Source organism: Salvia splendens, unplaced genomic scaffold, assembly GCF_004379255.2.
Source record: "Salvia splendens isolate huo1 unplaced genomic scaffold, SspV2 ctg725, whole genome shotgun sequence".
In the NCBI taxonomy this organism is placed as follows: Eukaryota; Viridiplantae; Streptophyta; class Magnoliopsida; order Lamiales; family Lamiaceae; genus Salvia; species Salvia splendens.
In genome coordinates, this window is record NW_024599395.1 from 1 (window position 1) to 18,593 (window position 18,593).

Consider the following 18,593-nt stretch of genomic DNA (forward strand, 5'->3'; position numbering starts at 1 on the left):
AAGACAACTTATAGAACTACGGGAACAAGTATAAGTGTATAACAATGCGTAATAAGAGTAGCACTTGAGTAATTAAATGGAAGCACAATAGCACAAATGAGAAATTGGAGACAAAGAGAGAGAATTGAGAGATTGAAGAGAGAAACTCTTATTAACACAAGAGTGGGGTGAATGTAAATGAGGATAGAGGGGGTATTTATAGAGAAAAATGGAGGGGGGGGGAATGTAAGAATTCGAATTTGAAATCTAAAAAAAAAATTGAATTTTTGAAAAATCGGCGGTTTTGGCGAAAAACCGTCAGTTAACCGCCGGTTTTCGGGACAAAACCGTCGGTTCGGTCAACAAACCGTCTGCCAAAAGCTGCGCAATGTCTCCTCGTGTTCCGCGCCGCCACTGAACTGGCGGTTAACCACCGGTTTTCACAGTTAACCGGTAGTTAACCACCGGTTTCCGGTCCAAAAACCGCCGGAACCGGCCAGTTATACCGCCTGAAAAGCTGCTCCCTCAGCCCCCTCCATGACGCCTTGGTTTCCGTGCCTCAACCGGCGGTTTCGCCGATTAACCAGAGGTTCCGCACCATCCCGAACCGGCAGTTCGGTGACGGTGACGGTGACGGTTCCGGTTCGAAAAATCATGAACCTGAATCGGACCGCGACCCGAATTGCGACGGTTCTGGTTCAAGAAAATCGCCACGGTTTCGGTTCGCGGGTTAACCGCCGGAACCGGAACCGGTGAGCATCTCTATCAATACCTTAAAGAGTACATATTTTTAATAAACTTATCACATACTCATATTTTTATATAATATCTTTACTATATATTTTTGACGAATTTTCTAAATATACTTTGACCTTCAGTATTATCACTTAATTTTATGACATGCAAGAAAAGTTCCTTCTTTAACTTTTTATAGTAAAGAATTTTAAAATATTTTTGGGGTATGGATACTTGTAAAAATATTGTCACAGTCAATAGACGATACTTGAATATTGATATACACCGAGGTATTGACGGTCATTTTCAAATCTCGCAGAACAGAATGGGATACGATGAGATAGAAACAAAGACAGGGAACAGGTTCCCTACTCTTAACGGTTTTCTGTTTTTCATAATTGTATAGAATTTTTTGTATTCGTCATTCATATTTATGAATCGTTCATTCGAATCAACATTCTCTATATAAATCTGGCGGGATCAAGAAATTATCAAAAAGTTTGTTTAAAACTTTTAGTTCTTATCAATATTCAAGTATCGTCAATTGACTATGACATTAATTTTTACGAGTATCCATACCTCAAAAATATTTAAAATTCTTTAATTATAAAAATTGAAGAATGAACTTTTCTTGCATGTCACAAAATTAAGTGAAAATATTGAAGGTCAAATTAATATTTAGAAAAATTCGTCAAAAATATATAGTAAGATATTTATAAAAAAATATGAGTATGTGATAAGTTTATTAAAAATATGTACCCTTCAAGGTATTGAGGGTATTTTCATCCAGAAAAACTTGGAAATAGTAAAAAAGTACTTCGATTGATATTAACTCATAGTTGACGGACCTCAAATGATATTTTAATAGCTCACGGACCTAAAATGATATTTTGACAAAGTTCGTGGACCCAAAAAGTTGTTCCCTCTATAATAAAATGTGAGTAGGAATGAGTTAATGGAATATGGGGTCCACTACCAAAAATAGTAAAAAAGTGAAATGGGACAAATTTTGTAGGACATATGGAAATAGAAAATGGGACAAACTTTCAGGGACGGAGGGAGTATATGATATATATTGTATATTCGGCATATCACGGTATAAGAAAATTGATACAGTTACCGTACTGAAAGATTACGGTAAGGTATCATATCGTACCGAAAATTACGGTATACCAAAAAACTGATATTTTCGGTATTTTTTTGGTACGGTAAGTGCGATATTTCAGTAGTTTTTCTTATCGCTAAACATATGTGCGCGAATTGGGTAATGGGTACTGGGTACTGGGTCGGGTGAAATAGTATTGTTACTACAATTTCCTACTTAGAGTGTCCACAATAGGCGGAACAGCCATGCAACAGCAAAAAAAACTTGTCCACCTAGTCATCACAGTCACAAAAAACTTTTCCGCCTAGTCATTACAGCCACAAAAGAAAATCACATTATTTATCACATTAATTAATTAATAAATTTTAAAAATAATAAAAAATGGAACGTCGGCCGCCGCCGCGCGCCCGACACCACCGCGTATGCGGCTGTTCCTCCCCCGGCGCGACTCCCTCCGCCTTGCAATAGACCGCCGCGGCGGCCTATTGCGGACACTCTTATCACTATAGTAGTCTCATATTGGTTTTTGGATAATGCCATAACAATGGAATTAAATTTCTCTCTACATAATATCTCGACTACAGTGAAGAAAGTATTATATATATATATATATATATATATGGTCCTGTTAGGTTGTGATTTTTTAGCTTAATTGAGAATTGAGATGCATTTTCAGTCACTCATCCACAACATTTTCGAAATACCAACTGCAAGTAGATTATGTCAACTCGGGAGTATTATCGTTAATAGTCTGCACATTAAATGTCAATAGCCTGCACATCAAATGTCAACAACTTATAGTTGACATTATATGTGTATAGTTGACATTATATGCGTGTAGTTGACATGAATTGTATATATAGTTCACATTATACGTGTGTAGTTGACATGAATTGTATATGTAGTTGACATTATATGTGTGTAGTTGACATGAATTGTATAAGTAGTTGACAAAAAAAATTTAAAATTAAAAAAATGAAATTAAAAAAAAGCATTTATTGAATAAAATGTACCATGAAATTACCATTCTGTCCTTTCATAATTAATTAATCTAAAAATATTTTCCATGTGGCAAATTCTGGACCACTCATTTAATAAAAATGAGTGGATGATAATGCATCTCAATTCTCAATTAGGCTAAAAAATCTCAATTTATCACAACCCTATATATATAGGGGAGCATTAACCTCCTATTGCCCTCTTAGTGTTAAGTTCCAACATAAAATCAACCATTAGATTAAAAGGGTGGACAGACTAGATGATGATTAGATATCTGACTCTGTGTCACATTATTAGGTCTAATCGGTACATTATAAGGGTATAACAGTAAAATTACAGTGGATGACACACGTTTCAAAATGGCAGGTGCGATAATTAAGCGGGATTTTCATAGACCTTCCATCTGCTCACTTTCTCTCTCCCTCCATACGTATCATCCCTCAACCCACGATCAAAATCATCTCCCCTAATTCCAAGAAAGTGCAAAACCCTAGCCGCTACTCAAATCGAAGAAACACCATCCCTAGCGTCGATTTTCGCTGTGAAAACAACCTTCGATCGACGATTCACAGTTTTAGTCTGATTCCTTCACCGCGCGACGATCGATTTGCATTTGACAACAAGGTAGGTTTCAAAAGTTTCAATTTTTGGTAAGAGACACTTCTAATCGTTGATTTTCGCCGTCAAAACACCACATAGTCGACGATTCACAGTGTTCTACTAAATAATGTCACGATTTTCACCAACGTTTGGTTGATCTTTCTGTAAATCATGAAATCGTGTTCATTTTTGTTAGGTTTCTTTCCATTGTTGAATTTTTAGTTAATTACTACTTTAGATTTGTGTTTTGGACGATTTTGTTGAGGAAATCTTATGGTTTTTTTTATTGTAGTGGTCTGACAGTGGTTCGAATATCCGACATATCAAGAATGACAAAGAGGGGGAGACCATTTAAAAGCTAACCCACCCAAAATGAAGGTTAGCAAGATTAACATGATTTGGAATTTTATTTCATCGATTAGTTATACATTGTGGTAGGCAGATGTGTACATTATGTTGTTTTTATAATCTACAGCTTTCGTACATTATGGTTGGGTTGGGTTGTACATTATGGCAGACAGAGGTGTACATTACGTTTGTTTTGAACTTACTATCCATCATGGTTGGGTTGGTGTAATTGTTGGCTGGATTTTTTCACGTTTGGTCGATCTTTCTATAAATCTGCAAATCGTGTTCATTATTGTTCGATTTTTGTATACTGCTTATTTAACATTGTTACTGTATGATCATGTGCTACATTATAAGTTCCTATTTTTGCATGATTTAAGAACCTATGTTTATGTTACATCATGTACGCAGTTTAGTACATGAATAGCTTCAGATTATATGTATTTTTTCGTGCTACATCATAGTAGCTTATTTGTACATCATTGGTTAATACATTATTCTTAGATAAATGTACATTATTGTAAACCAAATCTGTTAATTTGTTCCCACTACCACTGTACATTGTTTCTGTGCAGTATTTTGATTAAAAAGCTACATTTAGGGGCTATATTTGTACAATATTTCAGTAGGAAACAATGCTACATTATATGTGCATACTTGTACATGACTTTAAAACATCATTTACTGTTACATCATTTAGATAGATTAGTACATCAATTGATGTTAATTTTATGCATCATGTTCTGTTACATTATTTAGCCATAGATGTACATTAACTGATACTGCATTGTATGTGTTTCTGAATAGGTTCAACGAGTACAAGAATCGATTCTAGTATGACTTTGACGATGATATGCCCATTGCAATAACGCAACGACAAGATTTAAAGATGTTCAAAGATGTGTTACATTATTATTGTGTTGTAGATTATAATGTGAGAAAATTATATTTTAATGTAAACTATAATTTGTATGATTAGGGGCAAAAGTTATATCCATTCCCCAAGGGTTTAATAGTCTATGGGGCTAGGGTGTAGTACCAACCCAATAGCACAACGTTCACTAAGGGCAAGAAGTTAGAGTCGTTCTTGTATGATTCAATTATTTATTGTTTTGTGTAGTAGTCTCTGTGGTATTCTTACACTTTTTAGGTTACATTATCCAGGTTAATTGTTACATTATTTGCTACTAATGTACTGTACATTAAAACCATAAATATGTATATTACCAAAATGACTTAAACCAAATTGACGGAAAAAATATACATTAAACTACTACTTTCGTACATTATTCAGTGTAAGTCATATAAATTATAAGACTATATTCGTACATTATTTCCTGTATAAAATCCAAAACACACATTAAAAAGCGAAATTTTATGCATGTGACGGTACTATACCCTAGCCCCATGGATTGCTAAACCATAGGGAATAATTCAAACTCCCTACCTTTGGTGATGGTTTCATTTTGTGAGTCAGTACTACATTATTCAGGTTAATTGTTACATTATTTGCTACTAATGTACTGTACATTAAAACCATAAATATGTACATTACCAAAATGACTGAAACCAAAGTGAAGGAAAAATATACAATAAACTACTACTTTCGTACATTATTCACTGTAAGACATATACATTATAAGACTATATTCGTACATTGTTTCCCATATAAAATCCAAAACACATATAAAAAAATGAAATTTTGTGCATGTGATGGTACTATACCCTAGCCCCATGGATTGCTAAACCCTAGGAGAATTATTCAAACTACATACCCTTGGTTATGGTTTCATTTTGTGAGTCGGTACTACAACCTAGCCCCTTGAATTGTTAAACCCAAAGGGTATGGATTCAAATCCCACTAAACATTCAAATCCCACTAAACATTTAATCCTTACACAGGTACATCATTTAGTATGACGCATGTACATTAAAGCCAATTTTCCTACAGTATTTACTGTATGAAATCCTAAATACACATAAAAACGAAATTCAATGCATGTGGTGGTACTATACCCTAGCCCTATAGATTGCTAAACTCCTAGGGGAATGATTCAAACTCCCTACCCTTGGTGATGATTTCATTTTGTGTGTGGGTACTACAACCTAGCCCCATGTCTCGCTAAACCCAAATAGTGTAGATTCAACGTGTTGCAAAACGTTAAACTACTTCTTGAGTACATTATTATACCGTTTACGTACATCATAAACAAACAATAAAAACAAAAAGTATAGGAAAGCGTGGTAATGTGTCCTACCCCGATGGATTACTAAACCCTTAGGAAAGGATTTATCTTCCTTTCCTTGGTGAAGATTTCGTTAGTGAGTCGGTACTACAACCTAGACCAATGGATTGCTAAACTCAAATAGTATGCATTCAACGTGCTGCAAGACATTAAACTACTTCTTACGTACATTGTTATACCGTTTACGTACATTATTATTTTATTGATGACCAAATACTGAAAGTAACGAAGTAGATGAAAACCTAGAGCTAGGGGTGTGCATTCGGGTTTCGGTTCGGTTTTTACCAAAACCGAAAAACCGAATTTAGTTCAAAATCCAAACCGAACCGAACCCGAAAAACCGAAAACCGAACTTAAAAACCGAAAAATCCGAAAAAAAAAACCGAAAAAACCGAAAAAAATAAATATAATATAAATATATATTTATATATGTGTATTTTATTTTATTTTATATATACTAATAGAATATTTATAAATAATATAAAATTAATAATACATATAATATATATTATATAGTAGAATATATTAAAAGAATATATATTATATATAATAGAATATATTAAATTAATAGAATATATATATATATATAATTCGGTTTTTCGGTTTTTCAGTTTTTTTCTTTGCCCGAACCGAACCGAACCGAAAAACCGAAATTTTTTTATTTTTAAAACCGAACCGAAAAACCGAAAAAACCGAACTGAATTTCAAAATTTCTGTTTGGTTCGGTTTGGATATTCAGTTTTCGGTTTTTTTGCTCACCCCTACCTAGAGCTCTTTGAATTGTTGGAAGAAATCTAACTTGAATTATACTATTTAGAATCGATGATTGTTGGAAGAATAATATTATTCACACTGATTGTTACATAATTAAGGCTGGTCCTTAGCAAACCTTAAGTTTTATACACACATGACTATTAGTAATCTACATCATGCTAGAAGGTCACTCTACATTAAATAACTAAAATCGTACATTACTCTCTTCAAAATTACAAGTGGCGGGTTCGGCCGGTTCTGGCTCGGGCTGCTTGTTAAGATCGATCTCCTCTTGAAACCAAGAGGGTTTCATGGGGTGGCGATTGGTGGAGTGGAGGGCGTCGACTATGGCGCCGACCTCGGCGGCTTTCTTCCTTATGGAGGCGGCGGAGATGGATCTGGAATTGAACATTACTGACAGCAATACATACAATCAGATTCACATTAGGTATTTCAAGAAATTATGTAACACAAACAAATAATACATACAGTCAGATTCTACAATGAACGATTACTCCTACCAAACAGTATTTGCAGTTAACAACTCGGATTTATAATCAATGAATGCAAAAAACTAATTACTTTCTTCCATTGTTGAGAAAAACGAAAGCAATGAACAAGTTCTACAAATAAACGGTTTTTTACAACGCAAAATAAAAAACCCAGACGGCTTCAATTGAAAAAAACCAACATCAATTTATGGAGAAGGCCTTCAATGGAGAAAAAACGATGAGGGGGAGAAGAAAGATTGTAGCGTGTAATCTCTAGAAAAACTGACGTGATATTTGATAGAGATAATCAAGGAAGTTACCATAACCAACTCATTTGTGTATACCAAAATTGGCTTTTTTATTTTTTAATATATTTTAATTGAATACAAGTGGCACTATTTTCGGCCATTAGATCTTCAAATTGTGGGGCTGAGATTTAAGGAGAAGGTTGAACAATAATTAGAAAAAGGATATGAATATGAATACATCTATATATATATGCGGAAATGACATGGAAAAAATAAATTATTGGGCATAAAAATTCCTTTTGACTGTACACAAATTTTTTCTGATCAAATTCAAGTTTTTGGCTGCTTTTTTCTTTTCAGAGTTAACTGACCTAATTATCAAAATATCTTAATCTATGGGTGAAATTATGTATTTTATGTCTATGATAATATGGATTAAATTAATTTAATATAAAAGGAGTCATGAAGTAGCATTATTCTTTAATACTTTAGTTACTTATGCACAACTCTTAATTAAAAATTAATCTTAGCTGATGCATTCACAAGTTTAAATGAATGTAGCTGTGTATTTATTTTTATATGTGAAAAATTAGATAAAGAAAGGGACATGTCAAATAGATTGGATATTATTTGCATTTTACCGTATCAGAGGATCCATTTCATGAGAAAACATGCTTCTAGTTTGAGTTAGGCGAATCGGACAGCTTTCTTTTCTTACATTCTGGTTCACCTAACTGCAAAGAAACACATATTTCTTGTGCATTCTCACTCTCCCTCTCCTCTTGGTTCACCAGAGATTCGCCCGAGAACCTCGTGATGAACTGATGCTCGACCACCGGAGCTGCCTCAAGGCGACTCTCGATGTGAAACTCGTCGTTCCTAAACAATGGCGTCGAATCATCATCACTAGAAGCCTGAGGAATGCTTAGAGCATGGACATCATAGTTGTCTTCCGACTTGTCCTTGGTCGCGCCCCACTCTATAGGCCAAGAAGCTGAGTCCCGTGCACCCGATGCACTCCTCTGCTCCTGCAACGCAGCTTCAAGGCCGCGTGCACAAGTGATGAGATCAAGTTCAAGGAGATCAAGGAGGCGGCCTAGATCAACTCCGCTGGTCCAGTTCTCACGAGGCTGGCCTACTTTCAACTTCAAACGACCCCGGTTGGCTGTCCCGCCCCAGATGATCCCAACGGGGCGGGGCTTGTCGCCATTGGTGCCGGTTAGCAGTATAAGGCTGCCACTGTCACCTTCGAGATCAAAGGTTTGCTGATCCTCTCCAACAACGAGAAAATCGGTGAAGAAGCACATGCCCTTTTCGTCGTTGTATTCGAGAGAATAGGCCATTATAGTCCCACTTGTCAAACCCGAACTCCTCCCAACTTTCACAACTTGCCTCCCAACGAGGCTCTCCACGCGAGACTGCAAGTCGATTTTGTTGACTTCGCCAATCTCGCCTATGCCTTTCACGAGCGTTGTGACGTTCCTCATGTTGAAGTCCTCCGCGAAAGGGATGAAGGCGCCGTCAGCACGTACAAATGTCTCTACATGACACGACCAATTAGCGTCTATATCAGAGATGAGAATCTCCAAAGGGAGGGAAAGAAAAAGGAGTGTTTTTGTTTATTGTACCTGGATTTGTTCCTGCAAAAGTGCCATACCAACGATCATCGCTTATGAAGGAAGTGGCTCTCTCGACTGCGCCTAGATAGACACCCGGTCCGAGGCTTGGTGGCAATGGATGGAACATCTTTTGACTTGGGAATTCAAGATCCACAGCTACATGCCTATTTGTGAGGAAACCAACCTGCCTATTTCCTGTTCTGCTTCTAACAATTGCACCTAATGTTCCATAAGTTTCTTGGCTAGCAACCTTCCAATGCAACGGAGGGCTCGATTATTGAACCGTACAACAAACAACATGCACAAATCTGTTTAGAAGGTGTTGCAAGAATACCTGAGAACCAGATCCAATGCATGGATCACTCCCACCAAATCCATCTACTAGCTCGGTGTAGAATTGCTCTTTCGGGGTAGCTGCAGGCGCTCCGTAGTATGAGAATTCGACCACATCAACTTCACACCAAACACCTCCAGGTCCCTACAAAACCAATCATGAAGAAGATATCCAAGAAAGTTGAGATCTTGATCAAGTTTGAAGCAAAGTACCTCAAGAGCTGTAGGTAGGCATTGAGCAGGGTTGAGCCATTCCCTATGAAGTTTTCTACCAACAAAGACAAGTATAGCTGGTATATCAGTCAAAGAGCCCCTCCGGATACGAAGCCCAATGGCTGTACCGAGGCTAAACCGCCTCAGAAGCTTGCTGTGAAACGCCCTAATAGTCATCAGCTCGAGCAAGGTAGTGGCCTGCAACCCGGTGGGGCGCCCACCGTGGATCTCAGGCAAAACTCCCTTTTGAAGATTGCCAAAGTAATGTGCTCTATCCTCTGCTGCATCACTTATCCTGCAGGCCGGCCACGAGAAGTAAGCTGCATTGCTCTCGGAGCCTGCTGCAGTGAAGCTCTGCAATGGCGGTGGACTTGAACCGGGGAGATTGAGATTGATATCATACTCCCTCTCCAAATCCAAACCCAATTCTGAGGAACCAGAGTTGTGTGCACTTGAATCCATTCAACCTCTATCAACTGAAACAAGATCACCATTCATCAGGAATCAATCAAACACGCCATATATATAAATGGCAATAAAATGCTAATGCTAAATGCTAGGGATGGTGTGACCAAGCAACATATATCCTAAATTTTGACAACATAAGCAATTAAGAGACAACAGTCTTGAGAAATTGAATGGAATTTGAAGAGCGATAGCATCACAAACAGAACCTACAGAATAAAGCCCATTTATCTTAGTATAATCATCACTTCATCAGAGGAAAGCAAACAACTGCCAAGATTGAATTTTTATGAGAGAAATGATGAAATGAGAAACTCTTTCATAGAATAATACTAAGTCACTGCTGCAATGAAACTAAGAATAACAGAGATTCGATATAGTATCTGCTTTTACAGCTGAATCATCTAAAACCCTACCTCATGAATCGAGCAATAATCAACCAAAAATACAGAAAATAATGCAAAGATGAGCTGTGTACGGCAAGAAAATATTGAATACCCTAACACAGAGGCTTCATCTTCTCCCACAATCATATTTTGGGAATTAAGAATGGATCCGAATCACAACACCAGTGGGAGTTAATGAAGGGAAGCTCAGTGCATCTGAGACTATTCACTGCAAAATTCTAAGTCCCACCGTGTGTGTGTGTGTGTGAGAGAGAGGGAGGGGGAGAGAGGGGACAAATGGGAAAACTTTATTTGGGAAAATGGAAGGGTAGTACAAATGTTATCACAATAGTTTTATTTGAAGAAGAGGAGGAGTGTGTATTGACAATAATGAGGTTCTTGGCCGGCGTTGCTGGTGTCACAATCAATCTTGCACAGTCTTGCTTTTAAGACCACTCATGATATGAGTGATCAAATGATAGCACACGTTGGTCAATTACTATTGATGAACAATGTTGGATTAGAGAGAGGGGTTCAAGATTTGATTTTTATCATTTTTTTCAATTACTATTGATGAACAATGTTGGATTAGAAAGAGAGGGGTTCAAGATTTTATTTTTATCATTTTTTTGTCTTGGATTCCATTCATAATAGTAGTACGTCTTCTTCTGGAGAAAGAACCCATACACAATTGCTCCCTTAAAGCTTGCTCTTTTCTCTTCACAAGGTAAATTAATTTTCCCCTTTCATGGACTCTTGGAGAAGATGGTTTGTGATCAACAATCCTTCAACCTTGAAAAAGATTCTTTTTTATTCTGTTTGGAACAATTCTTGATATCTAAAATACTCACTATTTCTTCAAGTTTCAACTATCTCCACCGTGTGTGTGTTGTGTGAGAGAGAGAGAGAGAGATGGAGGGAGACAGAGGAGGGTGAAGCCAGTTGGATCATTTTTGTCAATTATAAAATCATTATGAAAGTGGGGTCCTCCTCTAATTTCAAGAAACATATAATGAGAAGTTGATTAGGGATTTATGGGCATTGAAATATTGGAGATTAGGAAGGTGGGCCACCATATACTAACCATATCTCTTGAATTATTATTTTTCCATTCAACAAAAATCCAATCCATAGACGAATAATTGAAAGATATTCTTTACGACTATGCGAATATGCAATGTAAATTTTCTAAGATTTTTTTCTCAGACGAAAACTTTTAATCGATGCAATTCTTACATTGGTAAAAAATGGTGGTACTAGTATCAACAATATCACTATCGATTCTCCTTTGACATCAACAACTTATCAAAAGAGAATATCATTATTACATCTTTACTCTGCTGATTCAGAACCATTATGCTTCCATTCTCCCAATGTAATCAACAATCGAATGCTCACCCATTACATGGTTTAACTCTATAGTTAACTCTACTCCTTCATTCATCAAAAATATAAACATTTGGTTATATAGTTTACCTCTATAGTTGACTCCAATCATTCATCATAATCATTATACTCTCCTGAAAAGTATGAATATTTGGTTGGACACTAATTTTAATATATAAGTGGTAAAATAAGAAAGTAGAGAGAGTAGGACTTTCATCATCTAGATTCAAGAGGCATCAACTGACCAAACCTATAAGCCTATAACCCAATTCAATATTACACAAACCCAATATGGGCCGACTAGATTGGGCTGGGTTGGCCTGCCTTGATGGATAGCCCAAGTTCAAGCCGAATCAACTATGATTGGCTGAATTGATGTAATCAACTATTGTTGTCTTGCATTTTCCTCATACTCTATGATTGGCTTTCAAGAATTAGGCCATCCACAACGCTGTCTCTATACCGTCTCTTAAACCGTCTCTTAACTACTATTTGAGCACTATTTGAGGGCCCCACTGTCCTTTTTTCCTCCATCTCTTAACTAAGAGACGGAACCTGCAACGCTCCGTCTCTTAACCGTCTCTATATCGTCTCTTAATTACTATTCATTCAATTTAATTTATAATTTTTTTTAAAACCCAATTCAATTTAAACAAACACACTTTATTAAAATTATTGCAGAAGTAGTCGCGTACTAACCGTGCGGCGGCTTCCTCCCGGTTCCGATTGATGTACTTCCGGGAGCGTCGTGGGGGTGGTGCGGCTTCCTCCGCCTCTCGTCGTCGATCTTCTTCGAGTGATTGTTCCATTAATTGGCGCATTTGCTCAAAAGGATCCATTTGTTTGAGTTGATTGAAGATGGAAATTGGAGTGATAGAGAGGATTTGAGAGGAATAGATGTGTGTTTGTGTTTGAAATGAGTATGGAATAGAATTATTTATAGAGTAAAAAATTAAAAATTTAAAAAATGAAAATAAATATTTAACGGTAATATTACCGTTTGAAAAAAAAAATTTATTAAAAATCGATTTTTTTTAAAAAAAATGAATTATTGCGTCATCAATGACGACGCCCACTCGCGGGCCAGCGAGTGGGCGTCACGCACGCATGGGGACGTGCCACGTGTCTCGGGCGCGTGGCGAGACAGCTCGTCTCGTGTCTCTCCGAGACGAGCTACGCGACGAGACGGTCGCGAGCTGGAGACGAGATGGCCGCTGCAATGCGTCTCGCGGGGGTCTCGTCTCTCCGAGACGAGACGCGAGCCCGGCGCGAGACGCGTTGTGGATGGTCTTATACTCTACTACTATTCATTATTCAATCATTTCACTTTTGGATTACGCGCATATGATCTAATTAATAAACTTCATTAATTTTATAAATTTGATCATCTTATTCCTAATTTATAAAATACACACCAGAAGAAATATAATTATTCTATAATTTTATTAAATAAAATGTTAAAGAGGAGTAGAAAAAGATTGTAAATGTTAAAGAAGAGTAGAAAAAGAAAAGGGAAAAAATGGGATAAATCATACTCCATTTGTGACATTTTAATAGCGGGGATCGATCTTTAGTGAATGTAAAAACATGGCTTCGAAATCGTGGGCGACAAGGCTCGCTTCATACCTTAAAATCTCCGCTCAAAATAGAGGCTTTGCCACTGGTATGTCAAAATTTGCAGTTGATGCCCCTAATTTTTGTGTTTATCTGTGATAATATGTTGTGGGTGATTGTTGTTTTTCCATCACAAGTGTGTTGAATGATTGATATTTGTAATTGGGATTGTTTATAAGGGGTTTATGGAGTTGTAAATTCCTTCTAAATTCTTGATTACACTTAGCTTAGCTGATATGGAATGATGGAATCTTTGGACTGTAGAATTTAGAGAGTAATTGTATTATAGCCAATCAAGAAATTAACTAGGAAACCAGCTTAGATATTCCCAATTAGTGAATCAAGAAATGTAATGGTTTTGGGTGTTTAAGATTTATAATGATCATCAATGTGGTTTGTGTGGCAGTGAGGGATGATCTAAAGTATGGCTCATCTCATGAATGGGTGAAAGTTGAAGGTAATTGTGTTACTATAGGCATTAGTGATCATGCCCTACACCATTTGGGCAATGTCATATTTGTCCAACTGCCCGACGAGGGAGCTCAACTAAAACAGGGAACGAGTTTTGCTACCGTTGAAAGCATGAAATCAACGAGCGATGTCAACTCTCCCATCTCGGGTAGAGTGGTTGAGGTCAACACAGAGCTCACCGGCTCTCCTGGATTGGTGAGTTTTAGTCGTCAAACTCATTGTTGACTCAAGTTCGGCTGCATTTCATGTCACGTCTCTCTGCTTGTGGAGTTCATTCACATACACTTTCGTGATCTGAGATCATAGATGGATTAGCTCGTCTTAGTTATGAGTTTGGGATGTTTTCTTGTTCTTATAAAATTTGAAATAGTCATGTCATGTCTTATGATCTTCCCCGTCCTTGGATCAGATGAACGCGAGCCCTTATGAGAAGGGATGGATCGTGAAGGTAGAGATAGCCAACGGTGAAGAAGTGAAAACCTTGATGGACCCTGAACACTACTCCAAGTTCTGTGAAGAAGAAGAAGAAGAAGAAGAAGATGCTAACCATTGATAGAATTTGGGGTCAAATGAAGATCTTCCACAGCCATTGATGGCTGCAAATTAGGGTCAAATATCAAGCAAATATGAAAGTGAAGAAGTGCCTTAGTTGTCTATTTCCTCATTTGATTGAAAAGAAAATCAACCACAAAAGCTACCTACAAACACCAATGTTTAGGTTTAGGTATTTTATTTTCTAATCCAATATTGCTAAGATAAGTTAAACATATTCAATCATTTTGGTAGCTATGGTTTTCTGTGTAATAATGTACAAACTGATCTCTTCTAGTTACATCACAAGATCAATGACAACAACCAAGTCCTTATCAAGAATATATGAATACCGAATCCCTAAACTAGCAACTCCTCCAACGTAAAATGGAATTCGACACCAAGTTTGCTTCTAATCTGCAAAATGAACCCCGAGTAACATCATAGAGTTGTGCGTACACCAGTCAGGTTTGAGTAGATACACGAACAGTCAGGCTCAGTCAGATCACGCAGCACAATCCTTTGGTCACGGTTACTCATAAGTTTTATAAGAGGCAGCTTTTGAGAAACCTGCCGCCAGATTTCTTTCACAGTCCCATTTGGATCTTCATACTCGAAGTACCTCTTTACCTGAATACGATGAAAGAGCTTAGTGAGACTCAATGATCGAGCAAGTGCAGCCTCGTAAGTAGAAGCACTACTTCGATAAAAGAAGAAAGTGGAGTGTAAAAAGCTTGTTTATAAGGATAATAATCCAACTACCATGATGAATTTCCATAACTGAGAAAAGTAATATGCAGCCTTATGCTCAACCTAAAAGTAAACTCATTCGATTGACATTGGAATCACATGCAAAGCTCATTCGATTTACACACGCAGCATGTGTTTTCCTGAACTCAGTCCTTGCTCACTAACCGCTACAGCAGGTAAATTAAGTGTTAAGCACCAGTTTTTAATATTCCAACTGGTCCTGCAAATAATCTTAATTTGATCTCCAGTTTCAAGGACTTATTCAGCATGCAAGGTGAAGCTAATCTATTGAAATATACCTTTAGCAACTCCTTTTGGAACTTCAAAATCCTCTCCGGCCTGACTTTTCTCAGCAACTTGGCCAAGTGTCCAGGTTTAGTTGCAGTGGTGGAATCAACGAAAATGGCAATCTTTCTATAGTCTATCACATCTTCAAAGGCAGCTCAATGTAATCGCTGACAATAACAGGAACGCATAAACTTACAATGGCATCAAATAGTCGGCAAGCTGATGGAGTATCACCAGCTGGATGCAAACAAAACTTAGATGTATGCATTCCTTGTGTTGCTGCACGACGACTCTCCCTTGACTGTGCCCCATGTTTTGATTATAACTCCCTCTTCATTCTCAAGCAGTTGGAAAAGCAAATCTCGAATCTTCCCACCCCTTCAATCCACAATAAAACCAACTTCAGCGCAAATGCACGCACACAGTTAACACTTACATGGGCATCATAAACAGTTCTATGAGAAGCATGTGTAAATATAGAAACATATGACATGAAGATGCTCTCTGTACTTAATTCACTCATACTAATTGTAAATATTCAATACTTTAGACATCATAATTTGGATAACCAATATTGATCTTTTTACCTCTTTTCGAAAGCGATTCCCCATAAAGAATAGCAGAGGTTGCGGTTTCTCCAGCCCGGCATCCCTTTTTGAATGTATTAATCCTATGTGAATAGGGAAGAATCACATCTTTGACCAAAGATGCTTGATTGCGAGCCAATCTCCCAAAATCTGAAACTAATAACACCCCATTTTTCACTCTATCGATGACCTTATACAGAGCATTGGGATCCTGACATATGAACACATGATCCCACCCATTATTTCTTTTCCAGTATATTTGTTCCTCCAACCAATCCATCAAGCTTCCTGCATCAGTCAAGTATATCATCACTCGACCTCCTAACTAGATGCTTAAACATGTACTATCATTTGATATCATGAATGCAATCAAATCAAGATAAATTAGGGCACAAAGCATTGAACACGAATTAAATGGTACAAGTTAACCTTGAATATGATCAATTCGAGATGAATTCGCACCTGAGTTTGCTCATCGCTATAGACAGTCTTATCAGGAGCGGCGCGGTGGCGTTCGCAGCGGCTGATCGGACGGGATTAGCGACGAGACTCAGCGAGCGAAAGAAGGGGACATAGAAGAGGTCAGCTTCCTCGGGGGTCCATCACGCGAGTCACAGCCGAGTCAATCCGCTCTTCACTCGGACGGTTCAGATCGGAAAAAAGGTACCACTCGGCGGAGTGCTGATTCCCAGGGTATATTCAGCAGCGCGCCATCGGCTACAGGCTCCCCGCCGCGCGCAGCTCGCGTAGCTCTCGATCACGCCGTACGTAAACCTCCTTGGCAAATCGTACATATAAATCCTCACTTTGAAAAGCGCTGGAGCGGGAGGGCATTGCGATTGTCGATTGAAGTGGCCGTTTGTGTAGTTGGAGGAGTGTGGAGGACGAAGGAGTAGAAGGCGAGGAGGGAGAGGAGGGAGGAGAGGACGAGCGTCGGTCGGAGGAGAGATTTGCGGGGCATTTTCGGCGGAGTGGATTTAGTGGTGGTCGGCGGAAAGGCAGCGGGCGGAGAAGGCGGCGATCTGAGTTTGGGGCGGAGATTCATTGGCGGAGGAGGGCGCGACCATCACTGTTGCGTTGCGATCGGAATTGGAAGAATAGGGGAATCGCCGATCTGGATGGTTTGAATTTCCAGATGCCGGAGGTCTCAGATTATGTTCTGTTGCAGCGGCAAACCGGAGTGGTGCTACAAATATGGGAGTGGAATTAAGAGAATTTTGATTTTCAGGTTTACGCATATATTGGATGACAAACTAAATTAATTCTCAGAATTTGTATGGTGTTTGATTTACAGGATTAAATTTTATAAATTAATTCTAGATAGAAATAGTTTAATCTAATCTTAGATAGATAATTTGTAACAATGGGGTCTGTCAATCTAACCGATACAACACATACTTATATTATTGTTATTAACCATACACTCTTTTTTCTCTAGAGGAAATTGTGTTATTTAATGACGGTAAGCTACTCATAGCATTTAATTACTTAAAAAAATTCCGCAACCTTTGATGTTAACAAATAATATCATCATCATACATATTGCGAGGATTGCCAATTTCACCACCAAATCAATGAGGTGCCCAAAATTGATTTGATGAGGCACGTTGGAATGTTAAGGGTGTATTCCCCGACCTATTCATTAAACGACATTATTTTATTTTTTTAATATTTATAAATAAAATCAATTTTCTTAATTTTCCTACGATTTGCACCCCAAATCCATTGACATCGAAATCATTTGCACATGTAACGGATGCAACGACTGATTTAACCAAAAACTTGAACACACGTCATTTATGCTGTGGTCAGTGACCATCCAGGGATCAAACGACACAGCCACCCCGCCTTTCCACCCCCACCCGACTCAGAGTCTGTCTGCTCGACGCTCAGTATTTTTGTTTACTTTTAACACCCTAATTTCATTTACAACACACACTGTGCAGATGTCCGGTTCGACATTCGCTCCGTGGCCTATAAAGCAACAAAGAGGAAGGGCAAGAAGACAACTACACCGCCTAATGCACCTCTCCCCACAAGTGATCCAAGTCAGTCATTTTATTGGGGAAGTGATGATGTTTCAGACATACAAGTCAACCATTTTATGGACCCTTCGACGTTGTCCAAGACCGAGTGCCTCCATATTGAAAAAATGATCACAAGGCTCAGAAAAAAAGTTGGGCTTAATCAGATTTTAGTTTTAATGATTTAAATTATGTTGTTTTTAATTATACTTTTAAATTTTAAATTATAAAAATTTCATTTTTAAGCAATGTTGTATGAAGTAGTTTCTATTTTTTAAATGATATAATTGTCAAAATGTTTGTGGTGGTGTGTGAGCTAGTTATGTGTTGTGGCTAAAATGAAAAATGATAATGTGACAACTGAAAACTGGAGCTATGACTGAAATATGAGGTATGTATTGTGGAGGTTCTTAATTGCTTAA

At 37.7% G+C, this 18,593-nt stretch overlaps 2 protein-coding genes and 1 pseudogene across 3 annotated transcripts; 1 reads left to right on the forward strand and 2 right to left on the reverse strand.

The window, feature by feature from the left end:
• Positions 1-8,112: 8,112 nt before the first annotated feature.
• On the reverse strand, positions 8,113-10,934 carry LOC121791111 (protein NARROW LEAF 1-like). Of its 2 annotated transcripts, none has more exons than XM_042189149.1 (5): positions 10,551-10,934; positions 9,670-10,145; positions 9,458-9,601; positions 9,133-9,373; positions 8,113-9,044 (listed from the first exon to the last, which is right to left on the reverse strand). In XM_042189149.1, exons 2-5 carry the CDS (start codon positions 10,129-10,131, stop codon positions 8,182-8,184), a joined length of 1,710 nt encoding a protein of 569 aa, XP_042045083.1. In that variant the 5' UTR covers positions 10,132-10,145; positions 10,551-10,934; the 3' UTR covers positions 8,113-8,181. The 2 variants fall into 2 exon arrangements, with proteins under 2 accessions (XP_042045083.1, XP_042045082.1); XM_042189148.1 differs by having other exon boundaries at positions 10,633-10,929.
• A 2,480-nt stretch (positions 10,935-13,414) lies between these two features.
• Positions 13,415-14,864, forward strand: LOC121791110 (glycine cleavage system H protein 2, mitochondrial-like). The gene is made up of 3 exons (XM_042189147.1): positions 13,415-13,569; positions 13,927-14,186; positions 14,401-14,864. The coding sequence occupies exons 1-3, from the start codon at positions 13,494-13,496 to the stop codon at positions 14,542-14,544; spliced, it is 480 nt and encodes a 159-aa protein (XP_042045081.1). The 5' UTR covers positions 13,415-13,493; the 3' UTR covers positions 14,545-14,864.
• A 26-nt stretch (positions 14,865-14,890) lies between these two features.
• Positions 14,891-17,264, reverse strand: LOC121791109 (annotated as a pseudogene).
• Between the last annotated feature and the right edge of the window lie 1,329 nt (positions 17,265-18,593).

What these genes read in the sequence shown, in the direction of transcription:
- LOC121791111 (XM_042189149.1), bottom strand. Translation starts at nt 10,131, where the DNA reads ATGGATTCAAGTGCACACAACTCTGGTTCCTCAGAATTGGGTTTGGAT. An exon ending in GCATTGGATCTGGTTCTCAG is followed by an intron (nt 9,374 to 9,457) that starts GTATTCTTGCAA and finishes TTGCATTGGAAG; the next exon opens with GTTGCTAGCCAAGAAACTTA. An exon ending in TTTTGCAGGAACAAATCCAG is followed by an intron (nt 9,045 to 9,132) that starts GTACAATAAACA and finishes CGTGTCATGTAG; the next exon opens with AGACATTTGTACGTGCTGAC.
- LOC121791110 (XM_042189147.1), top strand. Translation starts at nt 13,494, where the DNA reads ATGGCTTCGAAATCGTGGGCGACAAGGCTCGCTTCATACCTTAAAATC. An exon ending in AAATAGAGGCTTTGCCACTG is followed by an intron (nt 13,570 to 13,926) that starts GTATGTCAAAAT and finishes TTTGTGTGGCAG; the next exon opens with TGAGGGATGATCTAAAGTAT. An exon ending in TCACCGGCTCTCCTGGATTG is followed by an intron (nt 14,187 to 14,400) that starts GTGAGTTTTAGT and finishes TCCTTGGATCAG; the next exon opens with ATGAACGCGAGCCCTTATGA.